Source organism: Thunnus albacares, chromosome 24 (genome assembly GCF_914725855.1).
Source record: "Thunnus albacares chromosome 24, fThuAlb1.1, whole genome shotgun sequence".
Taxonomy (NCBI): Eukaryota; Metazoa; Chordata; class Actinopteri; order Scombriformes; family Scombridae; genus Thunnus; species Thunnus albacares.
In genome coordinates, this window is record NC_058129.1 from 17,599,546 (window position 1) to 17,625,721 (window position 26,176).

At 38.1% G+C, this 26,176-nt stretch overlaps 2 protein-coding genes, 2 long non-coding RNA genes and 1 pseudogene across 5 annotated transcripts in view; all 5 read left to right on the forward strand.

The window, feature by feature from the left end:
* Positions 1–26,176, forward strand: part of LOC122976244 — a 1,153,509-nt gene that overhangs the window by 515,272 nt on the left and 612,061 nt on the right. The window lies entirely within an intron of this gene.
* Positions 600–3,121, forward strand: LOC122976293. The gene is made up of 3 exons (XR_006400890.1): positions 600–707; positions 1,791–1,904; positions 3,085–3,121. It is a non-coding gene; the product is annotated as an uncharacterized LOC122976293 (long non-coding RNA).
* On the forward strand, positions 6,138–7,978 carry LOC122976602 (annotated as a pseudogene).
* Positions 10,099–11,597, forward strand: LOC122976289. Its single transcript, XR_006400886.1, has 2 exons — positions 10,099–10,151; positions 10,498–11,597. It is a non-coding gene; the product is annotated as an uncharacterized LOC122976289 (long non-coding RNA).
* Positions 12,046–26,176, forward strand: part of LOC122976245 (protein Shroom2-like) — a 31,123-nt gene continuing 16,992 nt past the window's right edge. The window contains exons 1-3 of one of the 2 annotated variants that reach the window (XM_044344623.1): positions 12,046–12,232; positions 13,088–13,338; positions 16,014–16,162. In XM_044344623.1, the coding sequence (XP_044200558.1) occupies positions 13,129–13,338; positions 16,014–16,162 (359 nt within the window). In that variant the 5' untranslated portion in view covers positions 12,046–12,232; positions 13,088–13,128. Of the gene's footprint in view, positions 12,233–13,087; positions 13,339–16,013; positions 16,163–21,065; positions 21,200–26,176 lie in introns of those variants that run through there. The other variant, XM_044344625.1, reaches the window with a different exon arrangement.

Here is a 26,176-nt window from a genome sequence, read left to right on the forward strand (position 1 = left end):
AATCGAAAAAATATAATCATGTTTTAGTTGTCAGGAGCAAATATTATAGGGAAAACAAATGACACACATCAACAATTAACGTTTGGATGATATGTACAAAGACAAAGGCAAACCAGGTAGTGACCTGCCCTGTTTGTGTCTACCAAGAATTAATCAGGAGAGACCAGACTCCCCGGAGCCCGGCTGTGTGTCCATGAGGAGTGACCAGTCAAGGCAAGGCGTATTGGATTTTAAAGAAGGTCACATTTCCTCAGAACTGAAGTAAGTAGTTTCTCTAATATCTTGTTCCATTCGTGTTTTCATTTGCATTTTTCCAGCGATTATTTGTTAAATGTAAATGTTCATTTTTAGCAGCATTAGTCTCTTTATACTTTACATAATTTCTTGTTCTTGTTCCTGAGCATAATAGCACATATTTAATTATAACTTTAAAATTTAGCAAAATATTTGGTGTGATATTAGCTAAATATTTTAACATTTAACCAAGTGCTTAATTCTAGACAAATTATTTTAATAGTGTATTTTTACTGTAGTGCAGATGTTCACATTTAGTTTTCTGTAAATATGTGTGTGTGTAATTGTCTATCTACCAGGATTCCTCAGGAGAGACCAGATTCTCCTGAACCCAGCTGTGTGTCTCTGAAGAGTGACCGGTCAATGCAAGGCCTATTGGATTTTAAAAACGCTGACATTTCCTCTGAACAGAAGTAAGTTTACATTCAGTCGCATTCAGCCCCACAGTTTTGATGACTTATCCTACATTTGGGGAAATACATAAATTGATCCAATCTAATGTGGTTTTGGGTGACAAGTAAACCCAGCTGACCCCTCCACCCCTCTCAAAGTGTGCAGGTGGATATGTTTTGGCAAAAACATTATTATATATATGGTTGCAATCCACTTTATTCATTTGTCTCTTGTCCTTCTTGCAGTGTGCTTTTAAACTTTATTAATATTGGGACATATCTAATGTGATCTGTGAAGGTATTCCAGCAGCTAGTTCAGACCATAAAAACACAAAGCCACTTCACCAACTGATCAAAGACTTCTGATTGGTTCCTGTTGAATAAGTAGGTCAGAGAGGTACTGCGGAGCAAGGCTGTGCACTGCTTTAAAGAAAAAGAACAACCTATTTAGTCATTTGATTGTTTCTCTTTCTTTCTTAGTGTACGTTTTTATTACATGTGTGTGACATTTTGTGAACACACGGCAAACCAATTTCCCTCTGAGATAAGAATAAAGTTCCTCTTTAATCTTAAGGAATCGTTGGACAAGAGATAAGTGCATTAATAGGTTTCTTTGTACCTGATTGAAACAGGAAGACTCTGTTTTGGTCAAGCTGGTGATTTGTCTCAGGAGGTCTGAATCAGCAATAATACCCAGATTTCAAACCTGTGTGGTCATTTCCATGGACAGAAAGGCTAAATAAAAACATTTTTCTTGCTGCAAAGTTTTAGCACTAATAACAAGAATTTCATTTTTGTCATTGTTAAGCTACAAAAAGTTTTGGGACTAATATAAACTACTGTGGGATATAATATATGTAATATATCATATAATATCTGTGATACGTTCAACCAGTGATTTAACAGGGCTGAAGTCTCCAGGGCACAAAGATAGATATAACTGTGTCATCAGCAAAATTATGGCACTATTATATTAATCTTTGTACAAACACCCCTTTAATTACCTCACTACTGTGTGTGTGCGTGTGTGTGTGTGTGTGTGTGTGTGTGTGTGTGTGTGTGTGTGTGTGTGTGTGTGTGTGTGATTCTGTCTCTGTCTACCAGGATTCCTCAGGAGAGACCAGATTCTCCTGAACCCAGCTGTGTGTCTCTGAAGAGTGACCGGTCAATGCAAGGCCTATTGGATTTTAAAAAAGCTGACATTTCCTCTGAACAGAAGTAAGTTTACATTCAGTCGCATTCAGCCCCACAGTTTTGATGATTTATCCTACATTTGGGGAAATACATAAATTGATCCAATCTAATGTGGTTTTGGGTGACCAGTAAACCCAGCTGACCCCTCCACCCCTCTCAAAGTGTGCAGGTGGATATATTTTGGCAAAAACATTATTATATATATGGTTGCAATCCACTTTATTCATTTGTCTCTTGTCCTTCTTGCAGTGTGCTTTTAAACTATTAATATTGGGACATATCTAATGTGATCTGTGAAGGTATTCCAGCAGCTATTTCAGACCACAAAAACACAAAGCCACTTCACCAACTGATTGCAGAGTTCTGATTGGTTCATGTTGAATAAGTAGGTCTGAGAGGTACTGTGGAGCGAGGCTGTGCACTGCTTTAAAGAAAACAAATAATTTTGCAATAAATTCTCAAACTTATCATAATCCAGTGCAGATATCTAAAAACAGGTGTAATGTGGTCAGTTTTTTTCTTTCATGTTAGGACTAATTTTGCATTAGACCCCTGACGACCTATTTAGTCATTTGATTGTTTCTCTTTCTTTCTTAGTGTGCGTTTTTATTACATGTGTGTGACATCTTGTGCACACACTGCAAACCAATTTCCCTCTGAGATAAGAATAAGGTTCATTTTTACTCATAAGGAATTGTTGGGCAAGAGATAAGTGCATGAATAGGTTACTTTGTACCTGATTGAAACAGGAAGTCTCTTAGTCAAGATATATCTTATTGTGATATAAGGCTGTTTTGGTCAAGCTGGTGATTTGTCTCAGGAGGTCTGAATCAGCAATAACACCAAGATATCAAACCTGTGTGGTAATTTCTATGGACAGAAAGGCTAAATAAAAACATTGTTCTTGCTGCAAAGTTTTAGCACTGATAACAAGAATTTCATTTTTGTCACTGTTAAGCTACAGAAAGTTTTGGGACTAATATAAACTACTGTGGGATATAATATATGTAATATATAATATAATATCTCTGATACATTCAACCAGTGATTTAACAGGGCTGAAGTCTCCAGGGCACAAAGATAGATATAACTGTGTCATCAGCAAAATTATGGCACTATTATATTTATCTTTGTACAAACACACCTTTAATTACCTCACTACTGTGTGTGTGTGTGTGTGCGTGTGTAATTGTCTGTCTACCAGGATTCCTCAGGAGAGACCAGTTTCTCCTGAACCCAGCAGTCCTTGAAATTTGTTTTATGTGGGAGTTAAAGGACATATCCCGATCAAAAAGAACTCCCAGATTCCTTACAGTGGTGTTGGTAGCCAGGATAATGCCATCCAGAGTAGCAATATCATTAGATAATGTGTTTTTAAGGTGTTGAGTGCCAAGCACAATAAAGTTTTTTCTGAGTTAAGTGGCAAAAACTGCAGGTCATCCAGGTTTTTTATGTCCTTAAGGCATGCTTGGAGTTGCTTTAATTGATTGGTTTCACCTGGCTTCATTGATAAATATAATTGGGTATCATCTGCATAACAATGAAAATTTATGGAGTGTTTCCACCATAGACTGGATAAAAATATGGACGTAGTTACCGTGACGTCACCCGTTTCTGAAGAGTGGTTTTGAAGCTCAAAGTGAGCCGCTCCGGCCGTCGCCATCTTGGCAGTGCGTGACGCTGCCTAACTCCCAGCCGATCAAAAATGGGCAAAGAGGCGGGCCAAATGGCTGAAACAAGCCACCTAGTGGCTGGCGGACCTGTCACTCAAAGCAGCCATGTCCTCCATCATGCATAACTTTATGGTTTAATAAAATTCAAATGGTGAGTTATAAAAAAAATTCACCCTTCCGCATTGGCTTCATTTTACAGCCCCGGAGGTTGCCGCTTGGTTTCCGCATAATATTACCTAAAGGAAGCATAGAAGTATATAAGTTTAAGAGTATTGGTCCAAACACACAACCTTGTGGAACTCCATTTCTAACTTTTGTGTGCATGGAGGATTCATCGTTAACGTGTACAAACTGAAATCAATCTGATAAATAGGATTTAAACCAGCTTAATGCACTTCCTTTAATGCAAATTAAATGATCCAGTCTCAGTAATAGGATGTGATGGTCACTGGTATCAAATGTGGCACTGAGATCTAACAAGACAAGTACAGAGAGAAGTCCTTTGCCCAATGCAATTAGGAGGTCATTTGTAACTCTGGAATTTACAGGAAGCCAATGCAGCAAAGCTAAAATGGGAGAAATATGATCTTTTTCTAGTCACCACCAGTGCTGTCTCTGTGCTATGATGCGCTCTAAATCCTGACTGAAAATCCTCAAATAAACTATTGTTGTGTTGAAAATCACATAACTGATTGATGACTGCTTTCTCAAGCAGCTTAGAGAGAAAGGGAAGGTTAGATATAGGTCTATAGTTGGCTAAGACGCCTGAATCAAGAGTAGGCTAGAAGAGGTTTAATTACAGCTACTTTAAAGGACTGTGGTACATAACCTGTTAATAAAGACAGATTGATCATATCTAGTAAGAAGTGCTAACTAAAGGTAAGACTTCCTTGCGCTGCCTAGTTGGGATGGGGTCTGAGAGACAGGTTGATGGTTTTTATGAAGAAATAATTGAAGTTAGTTCGGGAAGGTCAATTGGTGAAAGGTTTTACAGCTATTTCTAAGGTTCCTGTGTTTGGGGATAAATCAGTGCCTGTTGAGGGCAGTAGGTGATGAATTTTGTCTCTAATAGTTAGAATAATGTTGGTGCATATCTAATGTGATCTGCCGAGGTATTCCAGCCGCTAGTTCAGACCATAAAAATGCAAAGCCACTTCACCAGCTGCCAGATGATCGAATAGTTCTGATAGGTTCATGTTGAATAAGTAGGTCAGAGAGGTACTGTGGAGCTTTAAAGAGAAAAAGTAAAATTTTGTAAACAATTCTGAAACACAATCCAATGCATATCTAAAAACAGGTGTGATATGATCAATTTTTTTCTTTCAAGTTAGGACTAATTTTGCGTTAGACCACTGACAACCTATTTGGTCATTTGATTGTTTCTCTTTCCTTCTTGTTTTTATTATGTATGTGACATTTTGTGCACACATTGCAGACCAATTTTCCTCTGCAAAAGTTAACCTTTAATATTGTTGGACAAGAGATAAGTGCATGAATAGGTTTCTTTGTAACTGATTGAAACAGGAAGTCTCTTACTCTAGATTTTTACTAGTGTAAAAGTGTGTGTGTGCATGGAAGTGTGTGTGTGCGTCTTTGTAGAGTCCATCGGGACTCTATGTTACTGTATGTTACTGTATTCATTTTTCATGCACCAAGCATGTCATCAGCAAAAGTTATAGTCTTGTTTTAGATGTAGGATAACCAGTAAAGACAAACAAGGATGGATTTAATATTATCATGATTTTTAGATTGGCCAAACTGTCAAGCCGTATTAATGTGGTAATCAAAAGAGATGTTAGACTTAAAGGAAAATTCACAATGTTTCAAGTGTGTCTTAAAACAACAGTCAGGTGTCCATATGAACAGTGAAAGATGTTTTCCTCATGCCTCCTGTTCATAATGGATATTAAAAGATCCCCTTCAAATGTGCTTTCAATGTAAGTGATGGGGGCCAAAATCAACAGTGTGTCTAGTCATTTTGTGCAAAATTGTATTTAAAAGTTGATGTGAAGCTTATATAAGGGCTTCAGCAGTCTGACTTAGTCATATCAAGTGGATATCCGCCACATTTAGTCTTTTTAGCATCAAATTCCCTCTTTGTGTTTCCTCGGACAGTGTTTCCCTGTTGAGCTGCGGTGGAAGTATAGTAACAGAAAGACGGACTTTGGCACTAAAAAGACTGTAACATCGAAACTTCTACTTGATTTGACTCATTTGGACACTGAAGCTTCATATTAGCTTCAGATAAACTTTTTAATACATTTTTGCACAGAAGGAGGACTGTGGTCCCCCATCACTTACATTATAAGTGCATTATGAGGGGATCTTCTAATGGTCAATATGAACAGGAGGAATGATTAATGCAAGAAAAACATGTTTCAATGTTCATTTGGACTCCTTACTGTTGTTTTAAGAAATACTTGAAAATTGTGAACCAGTCCTTTAAGAATCACATAGGCAGCACACCTCACATTAAAGGAAAACTGCCAAAAGGTTTGATTAAATGATTAAATTTAAAAATAAAAAAGACCTGAGATTTGGATTCATTAAGCTGGAGAAAGTTCTGTGATATCCAACACTTTCTTCTGATAGGCTTGTATGCAAGACCAGTTACAAAATTAATTGGATTAAAGGCATATAGCAGATTATCATCTGCATAATAGTGGATGGACTATAAAATTGTTTATAATGTGATGTACTATTGTTTTCTCCCAAAGTGTTGATGAGACATCAGAGCCATCCATCAATCATTTTGCCCAACTACATCAAACAGACCTGGACTCCATTTTTATGGTCTGTACAACACATTGTACTTATGCCAAATATAACGTTAAACCATTCATTTCGACTAATGTGTTGTTGGTGTATGAAATATAGATTTAATGTTGTCTTCCATGATTTTAGCATTAATCTTTCATTAGCATTGTTTTATTCCAGCTTCTTGAGGAGAATATTGTCACCTTTGCAAAGAATGAGCTTAAGAAGCTTCAGAGGATTCTGAGTCCAGGTTACCCAGAAAACTTAAAGAGGCAGATGGAAGATGAGGAGGTGGCTCAGGGTGAGGATGAAGAGCAGAGGAGCAGCAGCAGACAGGCATTTCTGAAGGTTGCTCTGTACTTCTTGAGAAGAATGAATGAGGGCGCACTGGCTGACTCTCTTTTAAGCAGTAAGATGTTTTTTTTTAACATGATGGAAGGAAGAAAAGAAAATTAAGAACTATGTTCTTACTTTTTCAGAAACAAAGTAATGAGTTTTTAATTATTTCCGAAATTATACCTTATATTGCAGAGATTGGCTCTACTTTGGTGATCTCCTGACTTTTAATGTTGCATCATCATGAGGTCATTTTAATTTCTAAATACTTTGGTTTATGATCAGATACCTGCAGAACTAATGACATTCCCATTACCTTTATCTGGACTTTATGTTTACTGCTAATTAGCAAGTATTAGCATGCTGACGCACTAAATTAAGATGATGAACATGGTAATCACTATATTTGTGTCACCATATTAGCATTTTCATTGTTTCTTTGCTGATGTTAGTATTTAGCTCAAAGCAACTCTGTAACTCACAGAGCTGTCAGTGTGGCTGTGGACTTGATGTAATATCCACTCAGTGATCTCTCTTATTGTTTGGTCAACCAGCAACATCAGCTCCCATGTGCCAGAGGAAACTGAAAACTACTCTGAAGAAGAAGTTCCAGTGTGTGTTTGAGGGGATTGCTAAACCAGGAAACCCAACCTTTCTGAATCATATCTACACAGAGCTCTACATCACAGAGGGAGCAACTGCAGAGGTCAATAATGAACATGAGGTCAGACAGATTGAAAATGCATACAGGAAACCAGACAGACCAGAAACAACAATCAGACAAGAAGACATCTTTAAAGCCTCACTTGGAAGAGATGAACCAATCAGAACAGTGATGACAAAGGGAGTGGCTGGCATTGGGAAAACAGTCTTAACACAGAAGTTCACTCTGGACTGGGCTGAAGACAAAGCCAACCAGGACATACAGTTCACATTTCCATTCACTTTCAGAGAGCTGAATGTGCTGAAAGAGAAAAGGTACAGCTTGGTGGAACTTGTTCATCTCTTCTTTCCTGAAACCAAAGAGGCAGGAATCTGCAGGTTTGAGGAGTTCAAGGTTGTGTTCATCTTTAACGGTCTGGATGAGTGTCGACTTCCTCTGGACTTCCACAACAGTGAGATCCTCACTGATGTTACAGAGTCCACCTCAATGGGTGTGCTGCTGACAAACCTCATCAGGGGGAAACTGCTTCCCTCTGCTCACCTTTGGATAACCACACGACCTGCAGCAGCCAATCAGATCCCAGCTGAGTTTGTCGGCATGGTGACAGAGGTCAGAGGGTTCAGTGAGCAACAGAAGGAGGAGTACTTCAGGAAGAGATTCAGAGATGAAGAGCAGGCCAGCACAATCATCTCCCACATCAAGACATTTCGAAGCCTCCACATCATGTGCCACATGCCAGTCTTCTGCTGGATCACTGCTACAGTTCTGGAGAATGTGTTGAAAAGCAGAGAGGGAGGAGAGCTGCCCAAGACCCTGACTGAGATGTACATCCACTTGCTGGATGTTCAGTCTAAACTGAAGAACATCAAGTATGATGGAGGAGCTGAGACAGATCCACACTGGAATAAAAAGAGCAGGAAGATGATTGAGTCCCTGGGAAAACTGGCTTTTGAGCAGCTGCAGAAAGGCAACTTGATCTTCTATGAATCAGACCTGACAGAGTGTGGCATCGATATCACAGCAGCCTCAGTGTGCTCAGGAGTGTTCACACAGATTTTTAAAGAGCAGGAAGGGCTGTACCAGGACAAGGTGTTCTGCTTCATCCATCTGAGTGTTCAGGAGTTTCTGGCTGCTCTTCATGTCCATCAGACATTTATCAACTCTGGAGTCAATCTGCTGGCAGAACAAGAACGTGCTTTTCTGTGGTCTTCATTATTCAAAGATTCTTCAGCGAAACCTTTTTACCAGATAGCTGTTGACAAGGCCTTACAGAGTCCAAATGGACACCTGGATATGTTTCTTCGCTTCCTCCTGGGACTTTCACTGCAGAGCAGTCAGACACTCCTGCAAGGCCTATTGACGAAGACAAGAGATACCTCAGAAACCATTCAGGAAACCGTCCAGTACATCAAGAAGAAGATCAGTGAGAATCAGTTTCCAGAGAGAAGCAGCAATCTATTCCACTGTCTGAAAGAGCTGCAGGATCATTCTCTAACGGAGGAGATCTGACAGCTTATTCCAAAAATGAGATAGGTATGTATACCAGACTGACTTAATGTTCAGTAACATCAGTTAAGCTAAGGATGTCATAGGCTTTGGATATTAGTGATTTTTATGATAGAACTTTATCATATATTAATATATACATTTCTCAACATTATATAAACAAAGTGGGTTCTTTCAGATCAATAGTTAGGGTTAGGTTATGTCTACTAATGGTAAATGCATCATCAGGAAATAATAAGCAGCCACTTAAAACAAACCACAGATTAAGCAGATTTGATGGAATGGGGAAATAAAAATGCCCCAATTTTGATATTATAAAATTCACTGATGTTACTAAGCCATCAATCAGCATATCTGACCAATTGGCCTCATGTCAACAAACCACCATTACTTCACTAGCATCTTATTTATGAATCCATTTAGTAACAGTGTATGTAAAGGGGATTGCTTTTAAACCACTTTTGTTCAGCTTTTCCCAAGAAAGATGCCTAGTAGACTTTGCTAAACACTTAAAAATAGTTGAGCAGTTATAAGCTAGACATCTAAAATTATTTCCAACCAAATGTAGCCCAGTTTTAATAGAAGCATGTACCTGCAAATCACCAAAACCAATGTACTGGGCTGTGCTGCCATCAAGTGACCCAACATCAAACCTTAACTTTGAGGCAAGCAAAAAGCACGACTGTCTGACTTAATTTCATTTTCATTAAATCCTCATGCTATTCCTGAAACCAGACTTTCTGCATAGGTTTCATGGCCGATAAGCAGAGAATTCCACTTTTGCAAGTTTGTTGTCAATCAATATTGAAACCTAGAAAATGAAGTCTGAAAACTAATGCTCGATAGAACTATTTCACAGAATAAGTGAAGACCTTGACCTGTTGGTGTCAATAGAGGAAAAGGGGATCACCAAAGTCACAAGGATTCATACTCTGAGGATCTTGAATGTCTGTTTGCAGAGCTACGTTGCTAGTGAGGCTAAAAAAGCAATCATAACTCTTTCATTGTCTGAAGTAACTTTACTTTTACACATTGTGAATATGTTCCTGTCAACCTGTCTGATTTAGTCAGAATATTATAAAAATACCCTAAAAGTGAACAAAGAATGAGAAGCAATAGATAAATAAGACCCCCCTGGAATTAAAACAATAATGTCTGTAATTACTAATGCAGTTTAGACACATTAGTGTATCATATGAGTATAAACAAGGAAAAAATGGACAAGCAATATATGCATTATCCAAGAAATATGCTGGTCTACTGTCTGATTGTGTATATCCTCCTCCAGTGTGGACCACGGTGGAGTCTCCAGGCTGAAACCAGGTCTGAGGAAGTGTAAGTGTATTTTTGGTTTTGATTCATGAAAATGAAGCAGAATGTCAGTAACCAGCTGCTGCTATTAACACCAGCTCCTCAATTTGATATCAAGTGAGATAATCCAAGCTCACAAGCCAATCTACTTAATTACCTGGTTACCTACATGGGGAAATCCTGGTGGACTCTGGGGGGTTTAATTGTGTTATTGGTAACAACATCATTGACATGAAAAGTGATTTTATGATATAAATGTGGAGTATAATAGCTCCATTGATTAAATAAAACTTTTGGGCAAAATTTTGATTCAAATATTTTTATTAATTATATTGGATTAACACTGTGTTGCATTTTTTCATGGTTTCAGATGCCTGTGAACTTGTAATGGACCCAGACACAGCACACAGAATCCTATCTGACGACAACAGAAAAGTGACAGCAGTGAGAGAAGAGCAGCAATATCCTGATCATCCAGAGAGATTCAACCACTGGAGACAACTTCTGTGTAAAAATGGTCTGACTGGTCGTTGTTACTGGGAGGTGGAGAGAAGTTCATGTAGCAGTGACTTACAAAGGAATCAGAAGGGAGGGAGACAGTAATTTCTGTTTGCATGGAGGGAATACTAAGTCCTGGAGTCTGAGATGCTCTGATGATGGGTACTCTGTCTTTCACAATAACAAAGTAACATCTGTACATCCTCTCTCCATTCTGTCTAACAGACTCGCAGTGTATGTAGACCATCCTGCAGGCACTCTGTCTTTTTATGGATTCCCATTTGACACACTGATCCACCTCCACACCTTCAGCACCACATTCACTGAGCCTGTCTACCCTGCATTTGGGTTCACATCTGACATTAGGTTTGGGTTCTTTGGTCCCTCAGTGTCTCTGTGTCAGCTGTGAGTGGGAGAGTCAACGCCATTTACAAGCTGGTTCAATCTGTACAGGATTACACACACAAAAACACACAGATTCAAACAAATATTTCAGGCGAATGACGTACTAAATCATCAGCAATACTCTGTACAAAATGATTCCTTAGTTATTGATTAAATGTCTTCTAGTACTTTAAAGTTGTTAAATGCAATTATCAAGGAAAATGTTTTTTAAATGTTGTCTGTAAAGAAATAATTCATCTTAAAACCAAGATACATATACTGTAAGTATATCTGTCAATGTAACAAGTCATTTTGTGTTATTTTTATAGTACTGTACATTTATTTTATATCATCAACTTGGTACTGAAATGTGGATGGAAGGATGTCAGGTGGACATCTTGTTCAACTCACCAGAAACCTCCAGGTCAAAATGTTATACTTTGTGTAAATATATTGAAATGGTCATTCCGAGGATTTGATGTGATGTGCAGGTGTTACATAGGTGTAATTTTATACTGCCTTTACCCGGTGATACAGTATCATAAACAGCTGTAGAGTCTTTTGTAATGCAATAAAACTACCTTGGAATTAACCCTTTTTTGTAGATGTAATTTTTTAGTCTGTGTTTATGTTTGGATTAGGAGTTTATATACATACATACATATCCTAAAAATCTTATTTTAAAGTGCAGAAAGAATATTTCAGCCTGTTTTTCATTTCAATCAACTTACTCAAAATGTTCCAGAAACAAGAAAATACTTTTTCATTGAAATATGAAAAAGTGGATTTTTCATATGATTAAATTCTTGAAAGAAGTTGATTTTCATTGAGAAAAATACTGAAAGAAAGAAAATAAAGACAGAGCATTGTTAGGGGACAGTGTACATGCCTAACAGTGACGCAGGGAAGTGGAAGTTTACGTGAAGAACCTGAAGGCAACAAACAGCCAGGTGGCGCTGCACGGCGCCGCGAGGGGGCGCTGTGACGTCATATGTTAAGGTAACTGACGGAGAGGATGGTGGAGGACAGGTGGTGATGTCAGTGCAAGGTTGTGTAATGTTGTGTTGTGACGGGAGAAGCAGCTCAGAAAGGGACTGAGGGAGGTTCAGTTCACATGAAATACTGCTCAGGACCTGAAGATGCAACTTATTAATTTATAAAACTCAGTTAAGAGCAGAGCGCGAGCCACCACCTGTTGGAGCCACACGAGAAAAAACGACTTGGTTTGTATTTCTTGTTTCTTGTTGATGCGTCTTGGAGGTTTGTTTGGTGCTTTTGTTTGCAGAGAACATTTGGAAATATCTTAAAAGTCTTGAAAATGCTGCGAAATAATCTATTAAATATATATGTGTGTATATATATATGTATGTATATTTTAGGGAGTTATGTCAGATCATAATTAGCTTAATCTGCTGTAATCATATTATATCAGCTCGGTAGTAAAATGTTATTATCATATGTCATTTGTACATTTACTGACTTACATCAACTTGCCTGTTTTTTAGGGAGGGAAATTTGCTTTTTTCATATCAGATAAATATATAAACGTAAAAAGCCAAAAACTAACTGCAACAAAATATTATAGAAAATGTTTAAATGATCTTTTCACCTCCCAAACAACATTTAGATTCAGGCTGCAACTAACACTTGTTTTCATTGTCAATTCATCTTTTAATTATTTTCTCAAATAATACAAATTAATGAACTTTTGGGCTCTAAACTGTCAGAAAATAGTAAAGATTGACATATTTAAATCACCTATTTTGTTCAACCAGCAGCTCAGAGCCTAACAGTATTCAGTTTAATATCATATTAGACTAAAAAACACCCCCAGAAGCACAGAAATGTGTAGAATTTTGCTTAAATGAGTAATTGATTATAAAATACTTGCAGATGTTTAATTTTAAGGACAAAAAGTCTAAACTCAACAGGATATTATTGCATTTTAAGGTATTTAAACCTCTTGCTGTATCATGAATGTATTTGTGGAGACTCATTAGTGAATTATTCCTTTGAAAAACATATAATCGTGAGTTTTTATGTTTATATAAATCATCAGTTGTGAAATAATCTTTCAGGGTGAACTGATGTTAATGGAGCCCACTGAACCGGAGGCATCATGGACGTCGTGGACAACAGAGACGACCTGAGAGTGTCAGCGGGAGGAAGACCGCAGTGGTGGAGAGGCTCGGGGCAGCAGAGGGAAAAGGAGGAGGATGAGGAGCAGGATGAAGAGCAGCTGGTAGAGGTGCTGCTCCGAGGTAAAGCCCCCTGGGGCTTCACCCTGAGAGGAGGCACCGAGCACCGAGAGCCTCTGGTCATCACAAAGGTAACTGGACATTAGTATCATTAGTGTTTATTTACTCTTTCCTGAGATAGATGCTGATTTAAACCAACGTTTTAGTTCATGTACATCTGCTTGTGTTTAGACTTTGCAGAACTTTTTGTGAGGTGATGTAGAAAAAGATCTTTATTTTTCTCAAAAGTGTCTTTTTGTACTTAAAATCAAGTATTGTATCGGTAATATTAGGCCAGAGGTCGGATCGATTCCACTCAGGCTCAGTTGAGAGGCTCAGAGTTTTTCACTCAACTTGAAATTTTAGATTTGAAATGAGGATATTAAAATATAGCAACTTGAATATAGTTTTTGAATATTAAGCATGTGAATTGTTATCTGAATTTGAGGACCCTAAAATAAATTTAGACTGGAAATAAAGGTTTTGAAATTGCACAACTTGAAAGTGACGTTTACATTTCAAAATGTGGTTTTCAGTTGCTGATGTAATTGAAATTATTATGATTTGCTTCCATAGGATGCAGTGATGAGATTGATCATTTTCCCAAAGTTTTGTCAGTGTCATGTGAAAATGTTTCAATGACATCGTGCAGGTGAGCTTAACTTTAAAGGTGTGAGGACGTAGTAGTGACATTCATACTCTCCAAATTTCTGCAAAAGTCGAGTACAAATGCTGCAGCGCTCATACAGAGGCTCATCTTTACTATTTTATTCATACAACAATGAAGCAATGAGACAAATGTTTTTGTTTTAACACATAGCAACAAGTGAAATGTGAGATACTTTTCACACTGGATGGACAGACTATTGAGTGTTGGAAGCACCTTTGTCAGCCAAACAGTGAGATTTGTGCTGCAACTTTTATTTCAATTAGACTTGCGGTGTAAATTTCACGGCCTTTCAGTGTCTGAAATATTGACCTTTTAATTACGGCAGCTGAAAGCAGTGCCAAAGTTCTTCTGATGCTGCTCCAAGTCTCCTCTAAATCTTCACCACCGCTGTGAGAGATGTTACACTCCAGGTTCAAATTCTGGACTCTAATTAAAGTGGTCATGCAGATCGATATAAATTCAAGAGTCCAAAGTCGAAACCTCATCTCAGATTTGAAAGAGACTTTAAAATGAACTCTGGTTTAATTTGAATCCAAGTGTGACTGAAAGTATTGAAGATAAACACAGATGATAGCTGCAATGATTAATTGATTAGTAGAGCGGAAAAAAATTATATCAATTAATTGTTTAGGTAACTTTAAGCAAGAATGCCAAAGATTTCATGCTTCTTGGTTCTTAAATATGAGAATTTGCTGTTTTTCTTGGTCTAACATGATAGTAAATTGAATATGTGGAGGTTTTGGATTGTTTGTTGGACAAAACAAGACATTTAATGACACAACTTTGTGCTCTAGAATATTCTGGTGGACAGAAAATAATCAACATACTAATAATGAAATGAATAATGAAAATAATCGTTATTTGCAGCCATAAGACAAAAAGTCAAAAAGACATTAAAAAGTTAGTTTATCTTGGCTTGGTTTAGTTAGCTGTGTTAATCGCTCTTCTGTGAACTGCAGCTTACGTCGAGCGCTCAGGTTACAGTCGATGCAGGTTTAAATTTTTAATCAGAGCTCTCGGGTTTCTGGCCTCCACAGATGCTCCTGGTTCATGTGGATGAAACAATATTTTAAGGGAAACATTCACCTTGAAAATGTCTAAAAAAAAGAGTCAGAAATTGTTTAGTTTCTGGCTTCATTTTATCACTCGGTGTTTGTTTTAACACCAAGTGGCACCTCTGGCCATGTGTGTTTTCACAGACGTGTAACCAATAGCGACTCTAGCGCCCCGTGAGGCTGTAATGCTCATTACACAGCAGATAACAAAACCTGGATGGATGAAAACATTTGGAGATTCTTACCACTAACAGAGCAAAGAAAAATGTAAAGTTTGTCTGGAGGGTGGTGTCAGAGGTAAGGCCATGTTGTTACCTGAATCAAAGAGGTTTTTCCTTTGTATGGCAGCCATTTTAGGACATCTTAGACTCAGCTTTATATTGTCAGACTTGGCTGAACTTTCAGTCTACTTAGGCTATTATGTTAAAATGTCTAGCAGAGGAACATTTAGTCAGTGTGTTACTTCTCTGTATACATTCATGAATTCATGCATCACATGAGTCTTTGCATGGACTTCAAAAACAATCGTGCTGTCTCTAAAATTGGCTTTTTCTTCCATCTTAACACACTCTAACATACTAAATGATAGTGGTTCTATACATGCTAGTATGTTAACATTATTACACGTTGCATACTAAATGTTACTTTGCATGTTATATTGACAGGCTCAGATTTATCAGTCAAGCAAGTAAACATATTTCAGTTTGGTGTCTTAATATTCTTTTATTAAGATAGTTTATAAATGCCACCAAGATCGAGGTGGATTTAGATGCATTTTTAGCTGTCTTGTGGGAAAAATTCTAATAAAGCCACCTTGCAGCAGGCATTAAAACCACAACGGAAGACCAAACTGTTAATATACAAATATGTCAAATATATACAAATAAATATATCCCAAAAAACAGCAACAATCAAAATAAACAAAACTGAAGAGGCAGAAACCAGCATCTTGTGGCTAAAGGTACTTAGAAATCAGCTTCATACTGTATGTGCATCACGATTTGGTTGTGTGTGTGTGTGTGTGTGTGTGTGTGTGTTGTAGGTGGAGGAGGGCAGTGTGGCGTCGGCGGTCCGTCTCCAGGCCGGTGATGAGATGGTGAGCGTGAACGCCGTTCTCCTCAGCGGCTCCCGTCAGGAGGCCATCTGCCTGGTGAAGAGCTCCCACAAGACCCTGACCCTGGTGGTCCGAAGGTACCGCATTTACTCAGCCTGTCCTCAGTTCTTAGACATGAATCAATGAGTCACCGCCTGCTAGTCTCTTGTTACCAGACCATCGGAGATCTCTGCCTAACGAAGTCTGGGGATTTCTAAATGCACGGTAGTTGCTTGAACGGCAGCTAACAAACCGACGTCCCTTACAAGAGCACGCTTTACAGGAAATGATGCTTTCCCCCCTTTTTCCCCCATAATGACCTGTATGTCACTGCTCCAATATGAAGAGCTGCCCTAAAGACTTTGGATTGATTTTGCAATGTAGGGACTTTTTTAAACTTTAATTGTTTCCACCCAGTTTTAACAACGAAAGCTGGGAGTTTCTGTAAGTGAAGCGTTTAGAGACTGACCTGTCAGTCTACTGCCTACACGTGGCCACAGCTGCATGCTGGATCATGAGAACAACATCAGACCTCAGTATTTATTCTGGTATCTCAAAATGACTCATGAATTGCCCTGAACGTTTGACCAGGGCTGCTACACCCCCTGCTTGAACATGAACTGAGGTCTAATCTGGAAGACTAAAGCTGTCAGTATACTCCATCACAACTGCACTTCGGCTGGTTGACTAGCTTCCAAAACCCCCCCCCGCACCTTTCTGACGCCAGAATTGGGGGGGCTGTCTATAACTCTCCAAAACTGATAATCTGACATTCACACTGACTTCATGCAATGATAAGCCAGGCCCTCTTGCAACTCTATGACTGCCTCCCAGCAGAGTCTGTCTGAAAATGTGACCCCCCTCCCCCGTATGACAGACAGCTTTCCACTCCTCCGCCTTCGAGTGTGGCCGTTCTGAGCAACCATAAACACTTCTGTTTTCCGTCGGACAAAACAATTAACAAACCAATTCTCAGTCTGCATACAGGGTCGGATCACACTACAAAAACACTCTATATATATATTAAAACAGAATTATTCATAGATCAAATAGTATTTCTGCAGACAGAAACTCCCTGGTTCATTCACAGTTTGAGATTTTTCAGTTCTAATGCCGATATGTAACCATGTTTTTCGACATATCCCTTTGTTTTGTATGTTTAATTAACACAATCAGAAACACAAGATCTTTGCCTAATTGAAAAACAGTCAAAAACCGGCAAAATTTGGATAGAAATCAGGAACTGTCTTATCAATTAATAAATAAACATTACAGAGCTCACCATTTGATGCTTTTGATGCTTGACAGTTTTCGACACATTTCTGTCAGAACCAAAAAAGTTTTGAGGTTTGATAACCAGCTCTATTCACGATTCTTGTGTAATTTATTGGTCGGTTTTTGTCAGTAGAAGTAGTTGTTTTAGATTAAGAAACACCCACTCATTAGGGGGTCAGAGGTCAAAGCCAGAGCTCCCTGACAACAGATTAATATAACAACGTAATTTGGTGACTTTTTAGTGGTCTTATCCAAAGCTGAAGAGAAAATGTAAGGAATGTAAAGGAAGTAACATGTTGCTCATCATCACACTGTGTCCTAAAAATCCTAAAGTCCCATCATGCTTCTTCAGCAGCCATTAATTTCTTTTATTAAGGGGGGTCGGCTGAGGCGGACCCGGCCTGACAGCCTTACACAGGGGCCTCTCGCTGCTTGTTTGCCCGCTGAGGGTAAAACAAAAGCGGGTATTGTGGAGGCAGTCGAGCTCCAGCCAACAGTGTTATTTCAGAGCGCAGATAATGACTCCTAAATGAGACAGAGAGGAGTCCCCTCTGTCAGCTGGCATGACACTGACCCACCAAACCTCACCAGCCTCAAACCAGTGCAACTTTATACTGGTGGTGCTAGGGGACAAGAAGGGTTGACCTTTAGCGCACTCCAACCTTCAGGTCAAGAAAAATAATGAACAACGGTTATATGGATACTGACAGACGTGCTACTAAGCTTTAAAAAAGACTTATTTTATCCAGTTTTTACTTTAAAGCTTGCAAAAACAAAGTAAAACTGAAATTAAGTTGAAATGTAGCAGAACTGAGATTTAATCCATGTTCTGCTCCATGTCAGTTAGAAAGATTAAAGAGTTAAAATTTATATATATTATATTATATATATATATTATCAGTCAATAAATTATGTAATTTATCAGGCAAAAAGCCTGTTTTTCCAACACATCCTTGTACCAAAATGTCAAGAAAAGATCCCAAAACAACTTACATGAGTGTTTTCAGCGCCATCTAGAGGACTTGTGGGGACAAGAAGAACGACCCAAAGAACCATTTTATAATATAATGATGTTTCATGGTGGGACAACGCTGTGGTTCAGGTCTGGTTAGGTTTAGGGACAAAAACCACTTGGTTAGGGTTATGGTTAGGGTTAGAGGGTTAGGGTTAGGGTTAGGGTTAGGGAGAGACCACGGTTTCGACACCTGAGCTGCGGTGACTCGCTGTGTCTTTTGCGGGGAAAGACACTTGGTTAGAAACAGGAAGTAAACTGTCGTCTGCTGCAGCAAACGCCACTTTTTGCCCTTTTTTTGCCATTTTCCCAACTATCTAGCTTCCTCCCCCCACCTCGTCCTGATAATGAAATCACTTTATATTGACGTCACCTCTAATTACAACGGCCACTAGATGGCGTAAATGTAACCACAAATCTCTAAATTTTACACCTATACTGTCGTTTTTCTTGTGAGGACGGGCTGGATTTACTGCTTCTCTTTGTTTATTATGAGTGAAAGTAAGAATATTTTTAGGTTTTGGACCATTGGACGGACAAAACATTTTTAATATATCTGACATTTTATAGAACAAATAATTAAATTATTTGATTATTTATAAAATCTACATATATATATACATATATATTTTCATCCTTTTCCTATTGTTTCCATAATTAATTTTAGTTTATTTATTTTATCTTGTACATGGGAACTTTTAACACCATCAGTCCCAAAATTAACTGACAGGTGAACATGCTGTTGCACACCTGCTGCTCGTTGTCTTAACGATGCTCTGTTTGGTTTAATGCAGGAGATTCTGCTCTGTGTCTTTGACTGGTTGTCAAGCTGTGAGATTATACCAATTTAACATATCAGTTAGAAAATATGCAATGTGCTTTTTGGTTTGGGAGTTTGAAAAATAATACATTCATTAAAAAAAACAACAGGTGGACAGTCATGTGGTCCACAAATATATATTCAAAACTTTACTTTCAAACAATTTCCACAGTATACTGGTACTAATATTTGCAACAGCATGTCGGTGCTCCACAGCTTGTGTTTAAAATACACATTTTGCACCAGTTTGGCAGATCTGAGAGTCAGGAAGCAGATAATGAACCCCTGATAGAATTAGCTCCACCTGGTGGAGGCTTGTGTCATTTATGTCTTTTATTTATTTATTTATTTGTTTACAGGAGACAGTGCACATTAATTAACACTTACATTTTAACATCAGTGTAAATGTGCTGCGGTTAATAGTCCCAACTCAATGTAAGATTGTTAAATGGATAAAACACTTCATATACGGCAGAATTACAAACAAAATAAGAGGAAAAATCTGGAAAATATCTTACACAACTCTCTGTCTTAACAATGTTAAACATAAAACACAGTCAAACAAGTATAAAACACTTAATGAACACACATCTGAGTAGATTTTAGCCATATTTTAAGTTATTTCTTTTTTTAAGAGTGCGTGTATTTAACTGTTATGTTTATGAGGACCAAATGTTCCAAATGTTCTTATAATGATAGTAAAATGAAAACAAGATGTTACTTGAGAATATTTTTCATTCCTTCCTTTTAAATCTCCTGGCTTCAGGACAAGTTTACTGGTTACTATTCGGTTTATCATCAGATTTATCATTTGTGATGAAGAGATAAACACAGACAGTGTCCACCTCCAAAAAAACAAACATTATGAACTAAACAAAGGCGGGAAAATGCTTTTTGTTTCTGGGTTAAAGGTGGCAAAGAATGTCTGTTAGTTTCCCAGAGCTCGTGGTGATGTCAACAAAGGCTTTGTGTTTGTTTGACCAACAATCCAAAACCCAAAAGATATTCGGTTTACAACGATATCAAACAGAAAAACACATTGGAGAAGCTGGAACCAGAGAATATTTGGTATATTTTAATTGATAAATTACTTTGTTAATTGACTAACTGATTTTTTTAGCACTAGAAATGGTTTTAAAATGGATCAAATAAAATTAGAGGAAATTTAAGAGAAAATAAAAGTTTAAAAGGTTAGAAAATACAAAATATCAATAAATATTTATTACATTATATATAATACATAATACAGTAATTCCAATAATCTCCACCAATTAAATGCCCAATCCAAAAATCCAAACTTTTAACTTATAAAACATTAAATAGATCATTGACCCACTAAAGTAAATGTCAGTTCATTTAAACATCCACATTACAAAGAAAGTTAAATAGTATTTCTTGTGTTTATTTTGGGCTTCTCCTTAAGAACAACCTCCGTCGCTGCTTCTTTAAATCTTTTTTACTACATGTGTCGCTGATGTCCTGTCCTGTCAGAATTATATACTCATCTGCTTACCGGCAAATGGCAACAAGAGTCTTAAAGCTTGAATCCAATTACTAGTTGCAAAGCCACAGGCGTGGGCTCAGCTTTGCAGAGTCGGGTTGAGTCAACAGGAGGGAAAGGTGGATCGCCGATGTGTTTCAACAACCCGCGTCTGTTGAGGAAACACCCGATCCGAGCGGCGTCGAGACAGCGAACGCCAGCCTCGTTTTGAGAAAGGACGTTTAAAAAGCAGCTGGGAGAGACTGTTGAGTCGTCCTCAGATTTGCTTCAGTCCAGGCGTCCTCCCCTGTTTGCAGGAGGAGTGGTACAGTCCATGTTGCCTAGGTGAGTTGACAGTGCTTAGTGGGATAGGCCATATCAGCAGAGCTCATTGTTTTCAGGGGCTTTGGCTACTCCAGCAAGCACAGAGAGGACGCTCCTGTCTGTTTTGCTTCCCTCTCTCTCTCTCTCTCTCTCTCTATCTCTCTCTCTCTCTTTCTCTGGACATGTTTGTTTTTTAGAAGATAAAAGAGGATTTTCACTCACAGGTATTTCCTCTTTCTCTCTTTTATTTCATCTCTGATTCAATCATTTTGGGTTTCCTGAGCAGAGGGATTAGATCAGGAAGCAGTGAATGAGTTTGAGATAACGTCAGGTTTTCTTCAGCTAGATGACACATAAAGGTTCAGAAGCAGTGACCTGTTTTCTCAAAAGGATCAGCTGTAAATTTAGGAAGAAAAAAAAACCTGGCAAGCTCTTTAATGTCCTGAGGATTTATGTGATGTTGGAAAAAGGATGGATGACAACGTTAGTGCAGGTAAATGGATGTTAAATCTCAGTGTGTAACTGATTCTTCAGCTGTAGCAGAAAGGTGAATTTACAAGACAAATGAAGTGTCTGAAAGCTGTTGTCCTTGTCTCACATGCAGGTGACTGTTACCACGGATACTTAATGTCACCAGAGCTTTTTGTGTTGATTCATAGGACTGAAAATCTCTCCTTAAGTGTCCATATTAAGCAACAAGTGTTATTTTGAGAGACATTTCTCAGCAGCAGAGTTGTTGGTCTAAAACAAGGAAGATGCATTTTATTTAGAGACTAGAAAGCCTTTAGAAAATCTTTTGTGTCTGCACCAAAATACACAGTGAAAGCTGGTTATGGGATGTATGTGTTTAAAAACTAAACAAAGATCAATACCTGACACTTATGCAGCTGAACGAATTATTCGCAGGGTTTTTTTTTTGGACTAATGTGGTGTTTTAAAGGCTGATATATTGCATAAATATTTGATATCCATAAATTTTAAGGATGAGGTCATTAAAGGGTCAGTTCTTACGTCTTATGTTAATGCAGACGGAAATAAATGTGAGTGTATTGCAGAGTGGAAAACCAACCATTAACTTCCAGAATGATTCCAGTTTTAAGATGATTATCAGCTCTTTCATACAGCGTGAATCCCTACACTTTATATTAACTATTGGATGAGTAAATAATGAGAAAACAAATATATAAAAGCTAAAATTTCCCTTTTTTCAGGATGTGTTCAGGCGCAGTATTGACTGTAGGTCACCTGCGTTTTGGCGAATAGACTTGAAGCATTAAAGTGAATCATGAGCTGATGAAACGCTTGTATTGACAGATCTTCTATCTGAAACACCTTCTGTGTAGAGAAGCTGTTAGCTGACTGCCAGAAGAAGAATCTGCAGCAATTTTGATAATCAGTTTTTTTGTTTTACTCATTTATTTAAGCAAAAATACCAAAAACTCACTGATTCAAGCTTCCTAAATGTAAATATTGTTGATTGGAAAAAGTGAAATTGAAATATGTGAACTTTGTCTTTGGGAAATTACATGAAATTGCGCCATTTTACAGACCAAATGATTAATAATTTAATCAAGAAATGAAAATTTGCAGCCTTGGTTTTTACACTCTGTTGAGGTGAAGTGAACGGCTTGATATCTGATATTAAAAAAAGCCGAATATCGGCCTAATATCAGTCCAGATGTTCCAGCTGTTTGTCATCTTCAGGTCTGCACTCTGTCAAAGTTTGTTTGGACATTTTTATTCTCCTCCTCCTCTTTTTATTTTTTTGTTGCCGGTGCAGGCAGTGACACACCGATAAGCCCAGCTGTGATGACGCTGGCACTTTCTATTGTGTCGTCGTGTTTAGAGCTCAGTGGGGCGAAATCGGCCCCACAGGCTGCTGCTGCTGCTTCTGCTTCTACTACTACGACTACTACTGCTGCTGCTGCTACTGTTGCTGCTCCTGCTGCTGCTGCTGCTGCTGCTGCTGCTGTTTGGGCTCAAGCTGGTGAATCAGCAAGATGTGTCACCACTGAGCTGTTTGATAGAAGCTGGAAATGAAAAGGCGAGGGAGTGATAGATGATGGTCCCAGCAGTTCATTACTTATTGTAGAGACAGATAAATATAATTAGTCTTTTCTTTATTCTGGTACATGTCTGGGGATGATGCTAAAAGTATAATAGTTTAGTGTTTGTCAACCAAGAATTGAACATGCACATTTAACATCTTGTTGAGTGAGTGTCTTTTTCTGCCTTTGGAAATAGTTTATTTTAGAATATTGAGCTCTTTTATACCTTTTTTTTATTTGTTTTACTGTATCAAACCTGCGAGTGAGCATTGATCTGTCAGGATCAAGGTAAATGTGGTGAGTTTTTCAGACAGCATGTCATTATTTCAGCAGCTTTTCAGTGTGTAATTATGATCTGCTTCACACTGAAATAGATTCAAAGACAATCTAGATCAGGGTTACTCAAATACTAAGTCCTAGAGGTCGACTTAATTTACTTCCACAGCATCAAAGGTCCAGTGAGGCTGCATGACATGATGATATTTCAGCACAAAAACTCCGAAACTCTGCACATCAACAGCATTTCTGAGCATAAAAAGGAGTGTTGATCAGGCGGAGACACTGTTGTTAGTGTTCACTAGTGAGTTCTTCACTGCATCATGACTTCAGCTGGTCCAGTTTTGTGGTTTGTCTTTGTGTGTTTGGGATAGTTTCGTTCACAACAGGCATGTTTGGTGTCGTAGTGGCACAAAATGAACACATATTTCTCGATCCAGTCATCCTTAAAGTCATGTTTTTCACTGTCAACCTTCCTTTTTTTTTGTATCTGCTAGTTTTGAACAAGCCAGGAAGATCAATATCCAACCATATTTCAATGTCCAGACACTACTGATTATCCATTATACATGATATTGATCATGTCGGTCTTTTAATGGCCTTTACTTCTTCCAAATATTAGTTTGTTTTGCTTCTGGTATCATCAGTGCATATCCTCTTTTCAAATTACTTATTAACAAGGACTTTAACTAAATTACAGTCAACTATTGTAAAGATCCTTCTTCTTCTTTCTATAGAGGCTAAACCAAATTTTGCTAACATTTAGGACAATTTTAAGTCCACAATTGGCAATTTGATGAGGTTTAAGCACAGGCCCAGTGTATAATACTATATGAACAGTTAACTTCCCTTCTAGCACACTTGATTTGTGTTTTTAAATTCCTGCAGAGCCTTCAGCCTCTCTTCCCCTTCAGTGGAGGAGTTTGTCGAGGTGAAGGAGTCTCTCAGTATCTTCCTCCCTCCCTCCCTCCCTCCCTCACTCAGACTGACATTGGCTGGTATCTCTCAAAACAGACGTGGGCTCGAGCCAAACATTCCTGTCTGTGCTGCGTTTCCTGACAAGGACACTGAATCAGATCTTCAACAGAAAAACAAGGTTGTGAAATATAGAGTCATGATGGAATTTAGAGGTAACAGAAGTATCAGAGATCAGGCTGAAGCACAGTATTGGTATCAAAAATTTGAAGTTTGATAGTCAGAGCTGAGTTTAAACAAAAAAGTTACTAGTTTTTCATTCAGAAAGATAACAAACTATTATAAAACTGGGCCACATTTGGTTGAAAAAGTGCTAAATCTGACACTTTAAATAAGTTAAAACCTTAAAATCCTACATTTTGACTTCATTTTATCTTTCTCTCTATCATTTTACCAGAATAGTCTCCTTTTCAGTATAGAAATATCTGCAGGAAATCCTTTGTCCCGAGAGCCGTCAAGGTTATAAATGAAACCAGGTTTCGGTAGACGAGGATACAGGGTGGTGCTCCTCTTTATGAATGTGCATGCTGAGACGATGTGTTGTCGTCTGTATGTTTTTATGTTTTCATGACATGTTTTATGGTGAAATTCGAGGCCAAAATAGCAGCACAATGTCTGAACAAAAAACAAAACAAGAGAAAAGTCATAATAAAATGTAAGAAGAAAGTGTAGAGTAACAAAAAAAAAGGGCAAAATCCAACGGCAAGTTAACATTGGCGTCGACCCAGAGTGTGAGTTCAAACATTCAACTTACTTCAGTTTATTTGTTTTGGATTTGTTTGCAAGCTTGAAAGTGAAGCAAATAAATGATGACTGACATCAAAAACCTCCAACTGATCCTCTCTGTGATGTAAATTCAGTCTGAAAACAACTGATTTTCTTAAAACAAGTGAAACATTATGAATAACAAAAAGACTAATTCATTATTCTTCTATTGGAATCTGTTTCCAATAGTAATAACCATTTACCACCGACTGTTCCACCTGCAGGACACTATCATTGTGTAAAAATGTGTCTACACAGCTGCACAAATATGAGCCTGTAATATGTCGTAATGGGTCGATTTTCTTTATGGTCGTAAAAATAATCAAAGTACACAAGATTCACAACTGAAACCTTTAAAAATATGGTGTCTCTACATCCTCAAAACTGTCTGATAGTCGAATAAGGTCATAAATCTTTGACTGTCCAAATTCTAATGATCAAAAATAGTTAAAAGGTTACATATGATGTTAGAAGAAAACTTAAAAATACTCTAAACATTGCAAACAGATTGAGATATTTTTGCATCTTTTAGTTTGAAATGCTTAAATAACAGATTTTGACTCACAAACACTCTGCAACCAAGAAGCTTTTATTACATTTTTGACATGAAGTCCTTTATCTATCTACCATGTGACAAAGTGTGAGCTGTTGTTATGGTTACGTCCCGTGAGCCAGCGGCTCTGCACGCCCAGCCACTTACAGCCCAAACACTAGGTTACAGCAAGGACGCCGGACAGGACAATAACTCCTCCCCCTCGTCTCAAATCCCCCGTTATAATCCCCCGAGGAAATCTCCTCCGCAGCACAAGGTGGAGTGTGTTTGTGTTCATACAGGGAGGAGGAGGAGGAGGAGGAGGAGGAGGAGGAGGAGGAGGGCAGCAGCTCACTCAGATTCCTCACAGCTCGTCTCTGTCAGACTGGTGTGAGTTGTGGTTTTTTTTTTTGATGGAGTCTGCAGTAGAGAAGTGATGTGAAAGTCTGAGCTACAACTGTCATAGAGAGCAAAACACAAAAAACTGATTCAGATAACGGGTAAGTCGTCATGTTTTGTTGCTATTTAACTTCTATCTGTTTCATTAAGAGACACCCAATTAAATCAATTTATTTGTAGAGATTTTTGCGTGTAATTCGACTTTT